The following is a 13,427-nucleotide window of genomic DNA, read 5'->3' as shown; positions in this document are numbered from 1 at the left end:
ACTTTTGACAGGTGCTTTATAATTATTTCTACTCTTATTTAACTCCTACTCATTCATTAACATGCAGTTACTTTCCCAATAAAATATCTATAGATTCCTTGACTAAATTGAATCTACCCAAAACCAAGAGGTTCAAACTTATATCAGAGTCTGAGGCAAACAGAACAAATCAAACAGATGAGATAGAGGATAGATAGATTGGCAGATAGATAGATGATAGATAGATAGATTAGATAGATAGATAGATAGATGATAGATAGATAGATAGATAGATAATAGGTAGAGAAACTAATTCCAAAGATCAGTAACATTCTCGTATTCTTGTCCTGGTTCAACAGCAGCCTGCAGGAATTATCAGTCATATCCCTATTTAGCCAGTGAGAGTGTGAATAAAAGACCAGTGGTCACATATGAATTAAAATTGATGGAAGAGCTTTCCTTGCCCATAGCGCTCTTGCAAAGATGGTGAATGTTCCTAAAAACCACCGGACTCTCTGCAAGAAGTGTGGTAAGCATCAACCCTACAAAGTGACACAGTACAAGAAAGGCAAAGATTCTCTTTATGCCCAGGGAAAGCTGGATAACTCTAGGTGTTATGACAGGAAGCAGAGTGGCTATGGTGGGCAGACTAAGCCGATTTTCTGGAAAAAGGCTAAAACTACAAGGAAGATCGCGCTGAGGCTTGAATGTGTGGAGCCCAAGTGCAGATCTAAGAGAATGCTGGCTACTAAGAGATGCAAGCATTTTCAACTGGGAGGAGATAAGAAGAGAAAGGGCCAAGTGATCCAATTCCAAGCTTCATATTTTGTTATGAAGACAATAAAATCTTGACATTAGGGCAGCCCGGGGGGCTCAGTGGTTTAGTGCCACCTTCAGCCCAGGGCGTGATCCTGGAGACCCGGGATCGAATCCCATGTAAGGCTCCCTGCATGGAGCCTGCTTCTCCCTCTGCCTGTGTCTCTGACTCTCTCTCTCTCTCTCTCTCTCATGAATAAATAAAATCTTTAAAAAAAATAAAATATTGACATTATGTTCATTTGGTTGTAGTTGGTCTTTTTTTTTTTTAATTTTTATTTATTTATGATAGTCAGAGAGAGAGAGAGAGAAGCAGAGACATAGGCAGAGGGAGAAGCAGGCTCCATGCACCGGGAGCCCGACATGGGATTCGATCCCGGGTCTCCAGGATCATGCCCTGGGCCAAAGGCAGGCGCCAAACCACTGCGCCACCCAGGGATCCCCTGTAGTTGGTCTTTTTAAGAGGGAAATAAACTAGTGCTGTCAATAAAATTCCCCTGTGGAGCAATTTTTTAAAAAATAAAAATAAAAAAATAAAATTGATGGAAGAATAAGTGAATATGGCAAAGACTGATAGTTATTAGTCAGTGTGCATCGTCTCTTTCTTCTTTTAAATAATAGAATCTCAGAGTGTCTGACTGGCTCAGTCAGAAAAGCATGCAACTCTTGATCTTGGGATCATGAGTTTGAGCCCCACATTGGGTGCAGAGATTACTAAAAAAAATTTTTTTTAATAAACAACATAAATAATAGACTCTTCTCCTGCCACCCATCTAGATAGTACATTTCCCAGCCTCACAACTAGAAGTAGCAACATAACTAAGTTCTGGCCAATGAGATGTGAGAAGAAGTGATATATGCACCTTGCAAGTTACCTCCTTAATGATAAAGCTGCTTGCTACAGACCTCCTCTATTCCTACTCTCCTGACTGAAAAATCACTAATTGAGGTGGTTACCTTGGATGCTTAACATGGAAGTCACATGTTCTGTATGACAGAGGTGACTTACTAGCCCAGGTCTTTGAATGAACTCATGGGACAGAGCTATTGCTACTCTGGGTCTCTTTGTTACAGAAACTTAGCCTGCATCAGAACTAATAAAGTAACCAAATAAGGAGAACACACACACAGACTGAGATTAACTTCAGCTCTTTTTTATTTTTTAACTTCAGCTCTTGATAAGAGTACAGGTAATGATTAAGGGGGAATTTCAATGGAGAAGTAGCTGGAAAAATGACAGAAATGACTTTAGATTAAGCTACTAACTCTCACTTCAAGTAGAAAGTTCTGTAATACTATAATTTTTTAACTCTTAACAGATTTCAAACAAATTTCAAGCAATCTCAAATAAATTAAAAATTCTCTTCTGAAATTGAGAAGTTCATGTAGTAGAGAACTAATGCATCAGTATTAAAGATGTCTTATGTTGGGCAGACCGGGGTGGCTCAGCGGTTTGGCGCCGCCTTCAGCCCAGGGTGTGATCCTGGAGACCCGGGATCAAGTTCCAGGTTGGGCTCCCTGCATGGAGCCTGCTTCCCCACTCTGCTCGTGTCTCTGCATCTCTCTGTGTCTGTCATGGATAAATAAATAAAATCTTTAAAAAAAAAAAAAAAGATTTCTTATGTTGATGATAGATGGGCCAAAGCCTTCAGAAGGCAGGAATATGCCTCACCTATTTTAGTATCATTTCCTTTATTCCTATCTTAACCCTAATATGTATATAAATGCCAGTAACTTTGAAAACATCGAAGGATTAAAAACAAATGCCTATTGCAGAATTTATTGCTAATATCTTTTTATCATAATGTTCCTCAATTTCTGCTTTTTGTTGGTTCTAAGAAATGCAAACATATGTTTAACCCTTAGCGCTACTGTAGAGCCTGTGAAAACTGGGAGCTACAGACATTAATTTTTTTGGATATATAATTAACAAAGATTTATTCAGCATCTAGTCTATGCCTGGATCTATTTTAACTTCTTCCATGCAGTTTTACCCATTTAAAGTCGTCATCATCACCTCAATTTAACATATGAGGAAACTAAGACATAGAATAAGTGATCTGCCCAAGATTATACAGCTAGTGAATAACAAAGCTTATACTAGAATCCAGGCTTCTTGACTCATAGTCTAGCTCTACTCCATTGCTTCATCACTTCCTGATGTATCTCACACTTCAAATATTAGGCAAAAAAGAAAAGAAAAAAGAAAAGCCTACCAGTATAGTAATGACTGCTAGGTTTTGATGGATAAGAATATAAAAGGGTAATCTTTGCCAGAATCTAAGGATTAGGAAGTACCATGGGTAAACATACCAGAACTCTTCTTCTCTGAATAAAAACTGGAAGACTTTCCAAGATGAAAGTGAGCAATTGGACACCACCATTAACATAAACATTTTTACTCACTTTCGAAAGCTATCATCCAATTCAACATAATCCTTCACCACAGGTCTAATTAGAATGTATTTGGATTCAAAAGTACTGATGAGAATGGGTACATCAATGTCAGGAATTGTCCAGCCCAACAGGACTCTAGGCAGTTGAATTAAATGTATATCTTCTAGTAAAACTTGACACCTACCTAAGGAGAGGTTCTGTATGTTGTTTTCAATGCCTGGATCAGAAGAGTTTCAGGAACAGGAAAAAGCAGTACATTTTGAACCCCTAATCTTATGTCATTTGGTTTGTTATCATTTATTGTTTGAATTGGCTCTAGTTAAAGCTAAAGAAGAAATGGGACAGAAACAACTCATGAATCGAGTTATCTATGCAATTCTTTTTTTTTTTTTTTTTTTTTTTTTTTTTTTTTATTTATGATAGGCACACAGTGAGAGAGAGAGAGAGAGAGGCAGAGACACAGGCAGAGGGAGAAGCAGGCTCCATGCACCGCGAGCCTGACGTGGGATTCGATCCGGGGTCTCCAGGATCGCGCCCTGGGCCAAAGGCAGGCGCCAAACCGCTGCGCCACCCAGGGATCCCTATCTATGCAATTCTTGACCCAATAATTGGAATGTAAGAGTATCTAAGAATCTCGGTTGCCAGGTAAATATCAATTTGATCTCACATCTGTCTCCAAGATTATATTTCCCATTTTCCAGACAGGGAAATTTGGTGTGAGACCATAGGCAAGCCTTTCTAAAGGGAAATTAGAGTTGGAGATGTTAAAATTCGTGATTTGAAGAAGTGCCATAGTATAGTTTATGGCAATGACTCTCACTTTTTTCCAGTGATAAGCATGACTCTCATCAAGAATTAGCCCCCAACCCCTTTGCCCACTGCTGTGCTACAGACAATTTCACCTTTCACAAAAAAGGACTTTCAGAGTTTTCAATAAACACATGAGAGTCCCAAGTAGTGACTTCAGAAATGCTAGGTTACAGGCCTCCCCCTCAATTGAGCATTTAATAGGGTGGGGCTAGAAGATCAATGCAGGGAACCAGCTGGACTGCATGGAAAGACCTATATGGGAGGAGCTTTGTTTGATAGACCCAGTGAGCACAATCCCCTCCCATTCGGGGTATCTAGAGTACACCCTTGATTCTCGGTGCTTTTGATGAAGTTTCCGCTTCTATGGGACAGCGGCTTTCTATCAACGAGTGTCATAACATCCTATCAAAGAGTGTCATAACACAGAACCCTTCTAATTGGTGTGGAGAGCTCTGCAAGAGCGTATTAGTTGTAAGCCGTAGCATCACCTCCTTTAGGAAGAGGGAACGAAATTTAAATACACAGGGAGACAGAGAGATAATTAATTGCCTTCTTGGCAACCCACCACTCTACTGCCAATGGGATCACTGTGACAAGTTATGAAATTCAAGTCAAAATATTTAACTCAGCCACTTACTCAAGTGGTAGACCCAATTTTAGGCACCCCACAGTTAGGGTGCTGATAGAGAAAAAGTCTTCTCTTTATTTTCTGCAATAGCACATTTAACTGTTGGCATCTATGAGAGTCTGTTTCCTCTGTGAAGGATATATCTGTCTGCAAAGCATACACATGTATTTCTATCAATGTAAGGAATAAATGATGAGTACAGGGAGTTATAATAATCTGAATAGTTCCAGAAAAACATAGCAACTAGATTAAGAATGAGAATGGATTAATCCTAGAAGTCTTTCAAAATAACCTGATAGGAAATGAGCCTATCAGTAGGGTGTAAGAGGGTGAATTAGCCAATATTCCCAAAAGAATTGCTGATTATACCAACTTGATCCATAGCTCCTGGAAGATGAGATCTCTGGGTCACCCTAATGGAGCCCAGTGATGTAAATTGTATGACAAGGCAGGAAAATTCTGTGACCAAAGATTCAAGGATCAGGATGGAGGACAGAGTAAGCCTTGGGGTTGCTTGGAGTTGGAAGGGTAAAAGGAAGGAAAGAAAGAAGGTAGGTGTGTCTCTGTATTGACAACACACAAGGCTTGACTGAGCCTGGGGTTACAAGCTTTTCTGAGAGGTAAGGGCTCCCTCATGGGAATATACTGCAAGTATTTCCTGCTGTTTTTATATTCACATAAATAAAATGCACCCATTTAAAATATATGGTTTGATGAGTTTACACAAGTGTAACCATCACCACAGTCAAAATATAGGACAATTTCTTCATCTCCCAAAATTTCCTCAAGGCTTTTATGGTCTCACCTCAAGCCCTGGGCAACCACTGATCTCCTTCCTGTCAACGTGGATTATTGTCTGTTCTTGTATTTCATATAAGTGGAATCCCACATTAGATATAGTCTTTTCCTCTGGCTTTTATTAAACAATGTTTTATTTATTAAACAATTATTTTTCAAATTCATCCATGCTTGTTTGTAGAAGTAGTTCATCCCTCCGTACTGCTGAGGAGAGTTTCACTGCATGAATATGCCATGATTTGTTTATTCATTCACCTGTTGATGGATATTTGGATTGTTTTCAGGTTTTGGCTATTATGAATAAAGCTGCTATGAACATTTCTGTACAAGTCTTTGTGTGGACATATGCTTTCATTTTTCTTGGGTAAATAGTTAGGAGTGGATTTTTTAATCATATAGCAAAGTGAAAATATAAGAAATTGCTAAACTATTTTCCCAAGTGGCTGTACCATTATGCAGTGCCATCAGCACTGTATGAGACTTCCAGTTACTTCACATCCTTCCTGGTACTCAGTATTGTTGCCTCTAATGTTAGCCCTTCTAGTGTGTGTAGAGTGACGCTTCACTGTGATTTTAATTTGCATTTTCCTGACTAATGATGTTGAACATCTATTTATGTGCTTAACAGCCATTGATATATGTTCTTTTATGAAATGTCATTCAAATCCTTTGCTCATTTTTAAATTGGGTTGATTCCTATGTTGACTTCTACTCTCTACTAAGGGTGACAGCACTTCTGATCAATTTGATTTAGAGCTAGTAATTTGAGGCTTTCTAATGGCACTGTTAGGCTCAAAATTACTAGCCAGGGTTCAAGTGAAAAGGTCAAAGATATATGGAATGCATAAATCAGATCACATCACTCTCCTGCTTAAAACCTGCCAATGGCTTCCCTTGACAATTAGAATAAAATCCAAACTCTTTACCTTGGCCTCCAAAGCATATGTGATATGACCTCTGCAATCCTCTCCTACCTCATCTCTTGCCATTATTACCTCACCCTCTGTGCTCCTGATACTTTGATCTTCTTTTCATCCCTCAAACACACCACATTCTTGACTCTGTCCCCTCTATCTGGAATCACATTCCCATAGAATTCTGTATGCTGCCTCCTTCTAATCACTCAGGTTTCAACTTAGATGTGAAGACTTCCCAGCCCAATCCTTTCAGTACCTCTCTATCTAGCTCTTGTCACTGTCTGAAATTATCTATATGCTATACATGTTTCTCCCCCACTAGAACTCATGTTTCATGAGTACAGGTACTTTGTCTTGGTTATTGATGCATCTCTGCACCTATAAACAGCACTGGGAACATAGTACCAGCTAATTAACTGTTTTTTGGAAGGAAGAGAGGAAGACAAGAGGGATAGAGAGAATGAGAAGAGAGGAAAAGAAAGCAGGTCTTCACATAAGTAAAAGATAAGACCACTCCAATTCAGATTCTCACTCTATATGGAGTGCTTAGTTTAGGGCTTGGCACAAAGCCTGCTTCTCTCTTCTCTCAGCTGTTTGCCCCTACAAAAGTCCCAGCCTCTAGAATCTGAACGGCCTTTGTTAGAGCCACAGAGGGCCATCACTGGAGAATGCATCAAATGTATTCAATTTGAAAGCATCACTGTCTCCCCAAGCCTCCCAGTCATAAACAAGTGTGGTTTGATTCATGAGATGAGGTAGGTAAGGGAAAGGGGGTGGCTTTGGGGCATAGCATTTGGCCTGGAGTGGGACAAAAGACATTTCAGAGATTCTTTCATAGACCATCAGTCTCTTTTTGGATGACATTGAGTTTCTGGGTCATTGTCTCTTTCTCATCATTGCTGAAAACTTTCAGTTTTTACTGTGTTTTGATTCGTTTCTCCAAAGCTCTTCAGTGACAAACAGCTGCGGCTTGCTTTTTGAGCCAGGTTCCTGTCTGCTGCTTCTAAACCTCATTTTTATTCCTTCTAGTTTTGTAATCTGGTCACTTTGATCCTTTGTAACAGATTTTAAACTCAATTTTTTATTCAAATTGGAAATTCAGTGCAAGAAATGGCCTTTTTAAAAAATATTTTATTTATCTATTCATGGGAGACACACAGAGAGAGACAGAGACACAGGCGGAGGGAGAAGCAGGCTCCATGCAGGGAGCCCAACGTGGGACCCGATCCCAGGACTCCAGGATCATGACCTGAGCAGAAGGAAAATGCTCAACTGCTGAGCCACCCAGGTGCCCTGAAGTGGCCTTTTTCTCTTGCCCCTCTGATTTTTTTCATTTTTTGCCTCTGGTCACTTAAAAATGATGATAGATAAACAGATAATATTGTATCCCCATTTAATTTGGTTGGTTTTAGAGCATCTTTCAAGGGTCCATGGCTGGTGATCACACAGAACTACTTCCATATTTGCTACATATTCTATTTCCAATACAAGTCTTCAAAGTACCTATCATCTGCCAACATCCCAACTTGTGAACTATGTCTCCCCTTTATACTTGTCATAGAGCCACAGATTTTATCTGTTTAGTAACAAATTAAAAGAAGTTTAAATTCCCAAGGTTTGTGTAAACTTTGTATGTATAAAACATCTTAAATTAAATGAAAGCCTTCTCCCCTTAGATTCCCTCTACAGTATTCACATGTGCATTCAATCATTCATTTTATAAGCAGTTAGCAAAAACTTATCATGCGGTAGATGCTGCATGTAGGTAGGAATTATAAGAAACATTTAAAAGTAAGCAGTTCCCACCTTTAAAGGCTTTGTTATTAACAAAGCCCTAAATAATTACACATTGCGTGCTGTGTTAGAGTTCTCTAGAGAAACAGAACTGATAGAGTATGTATACGTAGACTTTTATTTTGAGGAATTGACTCAGATGATTGTGGAGGCCAGCCAGTCCAAATTCTGCAGAATGGGCCTGGTAGCTGGAGACCCAGGGAAGAGTTGCAACTTGAGTCTGAAGGCCATCTGCTGGCAGATTTCCCTTTTCCCAGGTGGGGAGGGTCAGCCTTTTTAAAATTAAGGCCTTCGACTGATTGGATGAGCCCATCCACATTCTGGAGGGAGTCTACTTTAATCAGGCTATTGATTCTAAATCTTAATCTTATTTTAAGAAAATCTTCACAGAGACATTTAGAATAATGTTTGAGCAAATATCTGGATACTGTGACCTCACCAAGTGGACACATTAAACTCAGCATCACACATGTGAAACAAGCAGAGCATAATATAAGACAATACGTATTAAATATGATAAAGTGGAGGGTCAAATCATGAGTGATAAGAAAGGGTGCTAATATTTACTGAGCACTGACTTATGTGCCAGATCCTTTGCAGACATTAGTACATTAAACCATTGGTAGATTATATATATTATCTACTTTTACAGTTAAAGAAGATGAAGCCTAGAGAAGTTGAATAACCTGTCCAAGATCACTCAGCAAGATTCTAACCCATGTCAGAGTGGCAATAAAGTCCTTGGCAAGTTGGGCAAGAGAGTATTCCAGTGTGCAAAGAAAGGCAGGAAGACTGGCTGGATAACCTTAAACGTTCTTCCTCTGGAGTGAGGGAACTTTATTTTTTTTTTTTTTCTAACTCATGATGTCATAATCTATCATTTTTCACTGATATTTTTCTGTGTGTATATCTTAAGAATGGAAGTCTACATGTTCATGAATAAGCATGTAACCATGTGCATGATAAACAAAAAAAATATTTAAATGCTCTTCTAAAATGCTAACCCCTGTGTTCTTTCAAGTTCAGTATTTATGTCTGAAGTTATTGTTTTCTTTTAGTTTCTAATTTTTCTTTTAGAAACCACTTTATTGAGGTATGATTGACATAGAAAAATCTGTATATATTTATTGATACAACTTGAATATGGAGAGAAGTATATATCTGTGAAATCATCGCCATAATCTATGGCATAAACATATCCATTACCTCCAAAAGTTTCTTCCTGCTATCTATCTATCTATCTATCTATCTATCATCTATCTATCCTATTTTGTGATAAGAGCACTTCACATCAGATCTACCTCTTAACAAAGCTTTAAGTATACAATACAGTATTATTAAGTTTAGGCAGTCTGTTTTATAGTAAATCTCCAGGACTTACTCATCTTGAATAAATGAAACTTCATAGCTTTTGTCTAATACCTCTCCATTTCTGCCCCCCCCCCATGCCCCAGCCTTAGCAATCACCATTTTACTCTCTGCTTCTATGAGTTTAACTATTTTAGATTCCCCATTTTAGTGGTTCCATGTAGTATTTTCCTTCCATGTCTGGCTTACTTCACTTGCCTTATGTCCCCTGGATTCATTCATGTTGTTACCAATGGCAGGATGTCCTTCTTTTTTAAAGGCCAAATAATATTCCACTGCATTTATATATTACATCTTCTTTATTAATTCATCTTTCGATGAACATTCAGGTTGCTTCCATGTCCTGGCTGTTGTACATAATGCTGCAATAAATTTGAGAGTGGAGATAGCAATTCAAGATTCTGATTTCAATTCTTTTGGATGGATAAAGCAGGACTGCTGGATCGTATGGTATTTCTTCTTTTTTTTTATTTTTTATTTTTTTATTTTTTATTTTTTTATTTATTTTTTATTTTTTTTATTTTTGGTATTTCTTCTTCTAATTCTTTCTGAGTCCTATCACATCCTATCTTTTTTTTTTCTAATTCTGATTTTTTGGTGGTGAGTGGGTCATGTCTTGTATTTTCTTCATGTCTTTTAGCTCACATTGAAATAGGAGTTTACAGCTTTTATCTGTTCTGTTGACCTGTTTTTCTGGAATGGTTTGTCTATAACAGTGATTTTTTTTTCTTATAATTCTACATAGGATTTTATGTGGCTTATTTATGACATGAAATTAGTTTTCCTAAACTTTTATATGGAGGCATAATTTGGGCAACTTTTCTAACTTCATAGACTCCTCTCCTGTTGCTTTTTCTGTGTTCAAAACTATAGCTGCTTAGTGTCTGATATTCCTGGGGTATGTCCCCATCTCCCACCTTTATCTACACCTACTCTTCCCCTCATCTATTATCCTTGTCATACTCATCTGGAACCCTAGCTAAGAAGGGAATCCTGCATGGTCAGTTTTGGGAATTAACAAGGGCTATATTTGTTCATCTTCTTCAGACCTTACCATGGCCCCTCACACTAGCCCATTATTAGATTTGGCAAAACCTCTCCCAGAGGGGATATATCATTTTCATGGATTGCAACCTAGCCCATCAGACTTTTTAGGAAATACTTACAGGCAACTTTGGAGATCTGCTCTTCTCAGGTCAAACACTACATTGTTTCCCTCTGCTTTCCCCACTGAAGTTGCAGATCCCATGCAGATATTATGATGGTAGTTTTCCCTGCTTGCTTATATTTTAAGTTCACAGGAATGCCTTATGTCTCAGTTTGGTGAATATGTCTCAGATTGCCAGAATCATCCATTATGATGGAATTTAGAGGGCAAAGTGCTTGTTAGGAAACAACGCTGTTGAAGGGAATGATGGGGCAGAAGGAGTTGTAGCTACAACTGCAGTGTGAGTCAGGCAATGCCTCCACCAACCCAGCAGACGTCTGGAGAAAATACTGCCCACAGTGGGTGCAAACAGCACCGAGATTATATCACATCTCATTCAGCTGTTGGAAGTGGCCTGCCCTGGGAAAGGCGGTATTTCAGGCAAGGCAGCTCTCTGCAGCTGAGGCAGATCCTGAAATAGCTGAAAGCTTCTCATAGCTGGGCAGCCAGTCTTTGCTTCAAGAGCACATCTCTGTGTCTCCCACCCTTTATCACCTCACTGTGTCTCCCACCCTTTATCACCTCATTTTGTTGTAAATATTGTCTGCTGCTATTTTTTTTTAATTTTTATTTATTTATGATAGTCACACACACACAGATAGAGAGAGAGGCAGAGGGAGAAGCAGGCTCCATGCACCGGGAGCCCGACGTGGGACTCGATCCCGGGTCTCCAGGATCGCGCCCTGGGCCAAAGGCAGGCGCCAAACCGCTGCGCCACCCAGGGATCCCTGATGTGATGTGATATTTTTAAAATGTCATTTTCTAATTGTTTGCTGCTATGTATATGTATATAATCAATATATATCTTGAATTTTATATATTGATATTATATCTAGTGACCTTGCAAAATTCACTAATAGCATTTCTGCAGATTTGTTTAGATTGTCTAGACATGTAATCATGACATTTACAACTCATAAAAGATGTATTTGTTAATTTGTTTCAAATTTGTATATATTTATTTCTTTTGTTTGCCTTTTTCTCTGCCTAGAATTTCCAGGAAATAATGATGGAAGGCATCTGTCTCATTCCTGGGATCAGAGGGAAAGCTTTCAGTCTTTCACCACTATGATTTAACTGTAGGTTTTTTGAAGACACATATTTTCAAATTAAAGAAGTTTTCTCCAGGCTCCTAGGTGGCTCAGTGGTTGAGCATCTGCCTTTGGCTCAGGCTGTGATCCCTGGGTCCTGGGATCGAGTGCCGCATCAGGCTCCCTGCAGGGAGCCTGCTTCTCCCTCTGCTCATGCCTCTGCCTCTCTCTCTGTCTCTTGTCAATAAATAAATTTAAAAAAAAATTTAAAAGAAAGTTTTCTCTATTCCTATTTCTACTTTTATTCTATTCTATACATGTAAGTATTGAATTTTACTGACTGTATGTTCTTCATTTTCTGAGAAAATCATATTGTTTTTCTCCTTCATTCTGTTAATGTGATGAGTTATATTGATTGGCATTTTAATATCGAAGAAACCTTGCATTGCTAGAATAAAAGTAGCTTGATAGTGAGATATATATATATATATATATATATATATATATATATATATATATATTTGTAAATTGATAGATTCTGTTTGCAAATATTTTGTTTAGAACCTTTGTATCTAGGGGCACCTGGCTGGCTCAGTGGTTGAGCATCTGCCTTTTGTTGGTTGTGATCCTGGGGTCCCAGGATCAAGTCTCACATAAATAATCTTTTTTTAAAAATAAGGAACATTACTATCTATATGCAATTCTTTTGTCACTCCCAGACAGTATTAGGTCCTTAGAATATTTCAACTCCATTTACCTCACCACTGCCTTAACTCTTATTTTCATGCTTTTAATTGTGCATATATTTAAAACCCAATAACTCATCATTGATTTGGTTTTTCTATAGAATTTCCCCCCTATATATTTTTTTAATTTTTTATTTATTTATGATAGTCAGAGAGAGAGAGAGAGAGAGAGAGAGGCAGAGACATAGGTAGAGGGAGAAGCAGGCTCCATGCACCGGGAGCCCGACGTGGGATTCGATCCCGGGCCTCCAGGATCGTGCCCTGGGCCAAAGGCAGGCGCTAAACCACTGCGCCACCCAGGGATCCCCCCCCCCCCTATATTTTTCTACCTATTTATCTCTCCTGTGGTTCTTCATTTATTCCTGTATTTTTCTATTTCCATCTGGGATCATTTTGCCTTTGCCCAAAGACCTCCCTTTAGTACTTTTTTTTTAGTACAAATATGTTTGTGAATAATCCTCTTAGTTTTTACCTGGCAATATCTTCATTTCACCTCCTCTTTGAAGGATACTTTTGCTAGGTGTAGAATTATATGTTGGCAGTTATTTTCTTTCAGCTCTGAAAATTCCAAAAGCTACCTAATAATGTTACCTAACATAGCACAAGAAAGCTTATTAAATTGAGGTTTTTTTTTTAAAGGTTTTATTTATTCATTTGAGAAGGAGAGCATGAGTCAGGGGAGGGACAGAGGGAGAAGCAGACTCCCCATTGTGCAGGGAGCCCAGCTTGGGGTTCTGTCCTAGGACTCTGAGATCATGACCTGAGCCAAAGGCAGATCCTTAACAAGCTGAGCCACACAGGCGCTCTAAATTGTTGTTGTTGTTTTTTTTAATGTTTGCAACTAGGAGTGTTCATGACTACAAGGTTACAAGCACTAGTCACATGTCCTGTTGAATAATAATGATGAATCTTAATTTTGCCTTTATCATATATAAT

The 13,427-nt window shown here is 38.6% G+C and overlaps 1 protein-coding gene across 1 annotated transcript; it reads left to right on the top strand.

The window, feature by feature from the left end:
• Positions 1-462: 462 nt before the first annotated feature.
• On the top strand, positions 463-831 carry LOC140640657 (large ribosomal subunit protein eL42-like). The gene has a single exon (XM_072840246.1). It carries the CDS (start codon positions 463-465, stop codon positions 829-831), a length of 369 nt encoding a protein of 122 aa, XP_072696347.1.
• Positions 832-13,427: the final 12,596 nt, after the last annotated feature.

The sequence above is a fragment of the Canis lupus genome, chromosome 9 (genome assembly GCF_048164855.1).
Source record: "Canis lupus baileyi chromosome 9, mCanLup2.hap1, whole genome shotgun sequence".
NCBI classification, from domain to species: Eukaryota; Metazoa; Chordata; class Mammalia; order Carnivora; family Canidae; genus Canis; species Canis lupus.
The sequence above is the reverse complement of the archived record's forward strand: the minus strand, read 5'-3'. Positions and strand labels throughout refer to the sequence as shown.

What these genes read in the sequence shown, in the direction of transcription:
- LOC140640657 (XM_072840246.1), top strand. Translation starts at nt 463, where the DNA reads ATGGTGAATGTTCCTAAAAACCACCGGACTCTCTGCAAGAAGTGTGGT.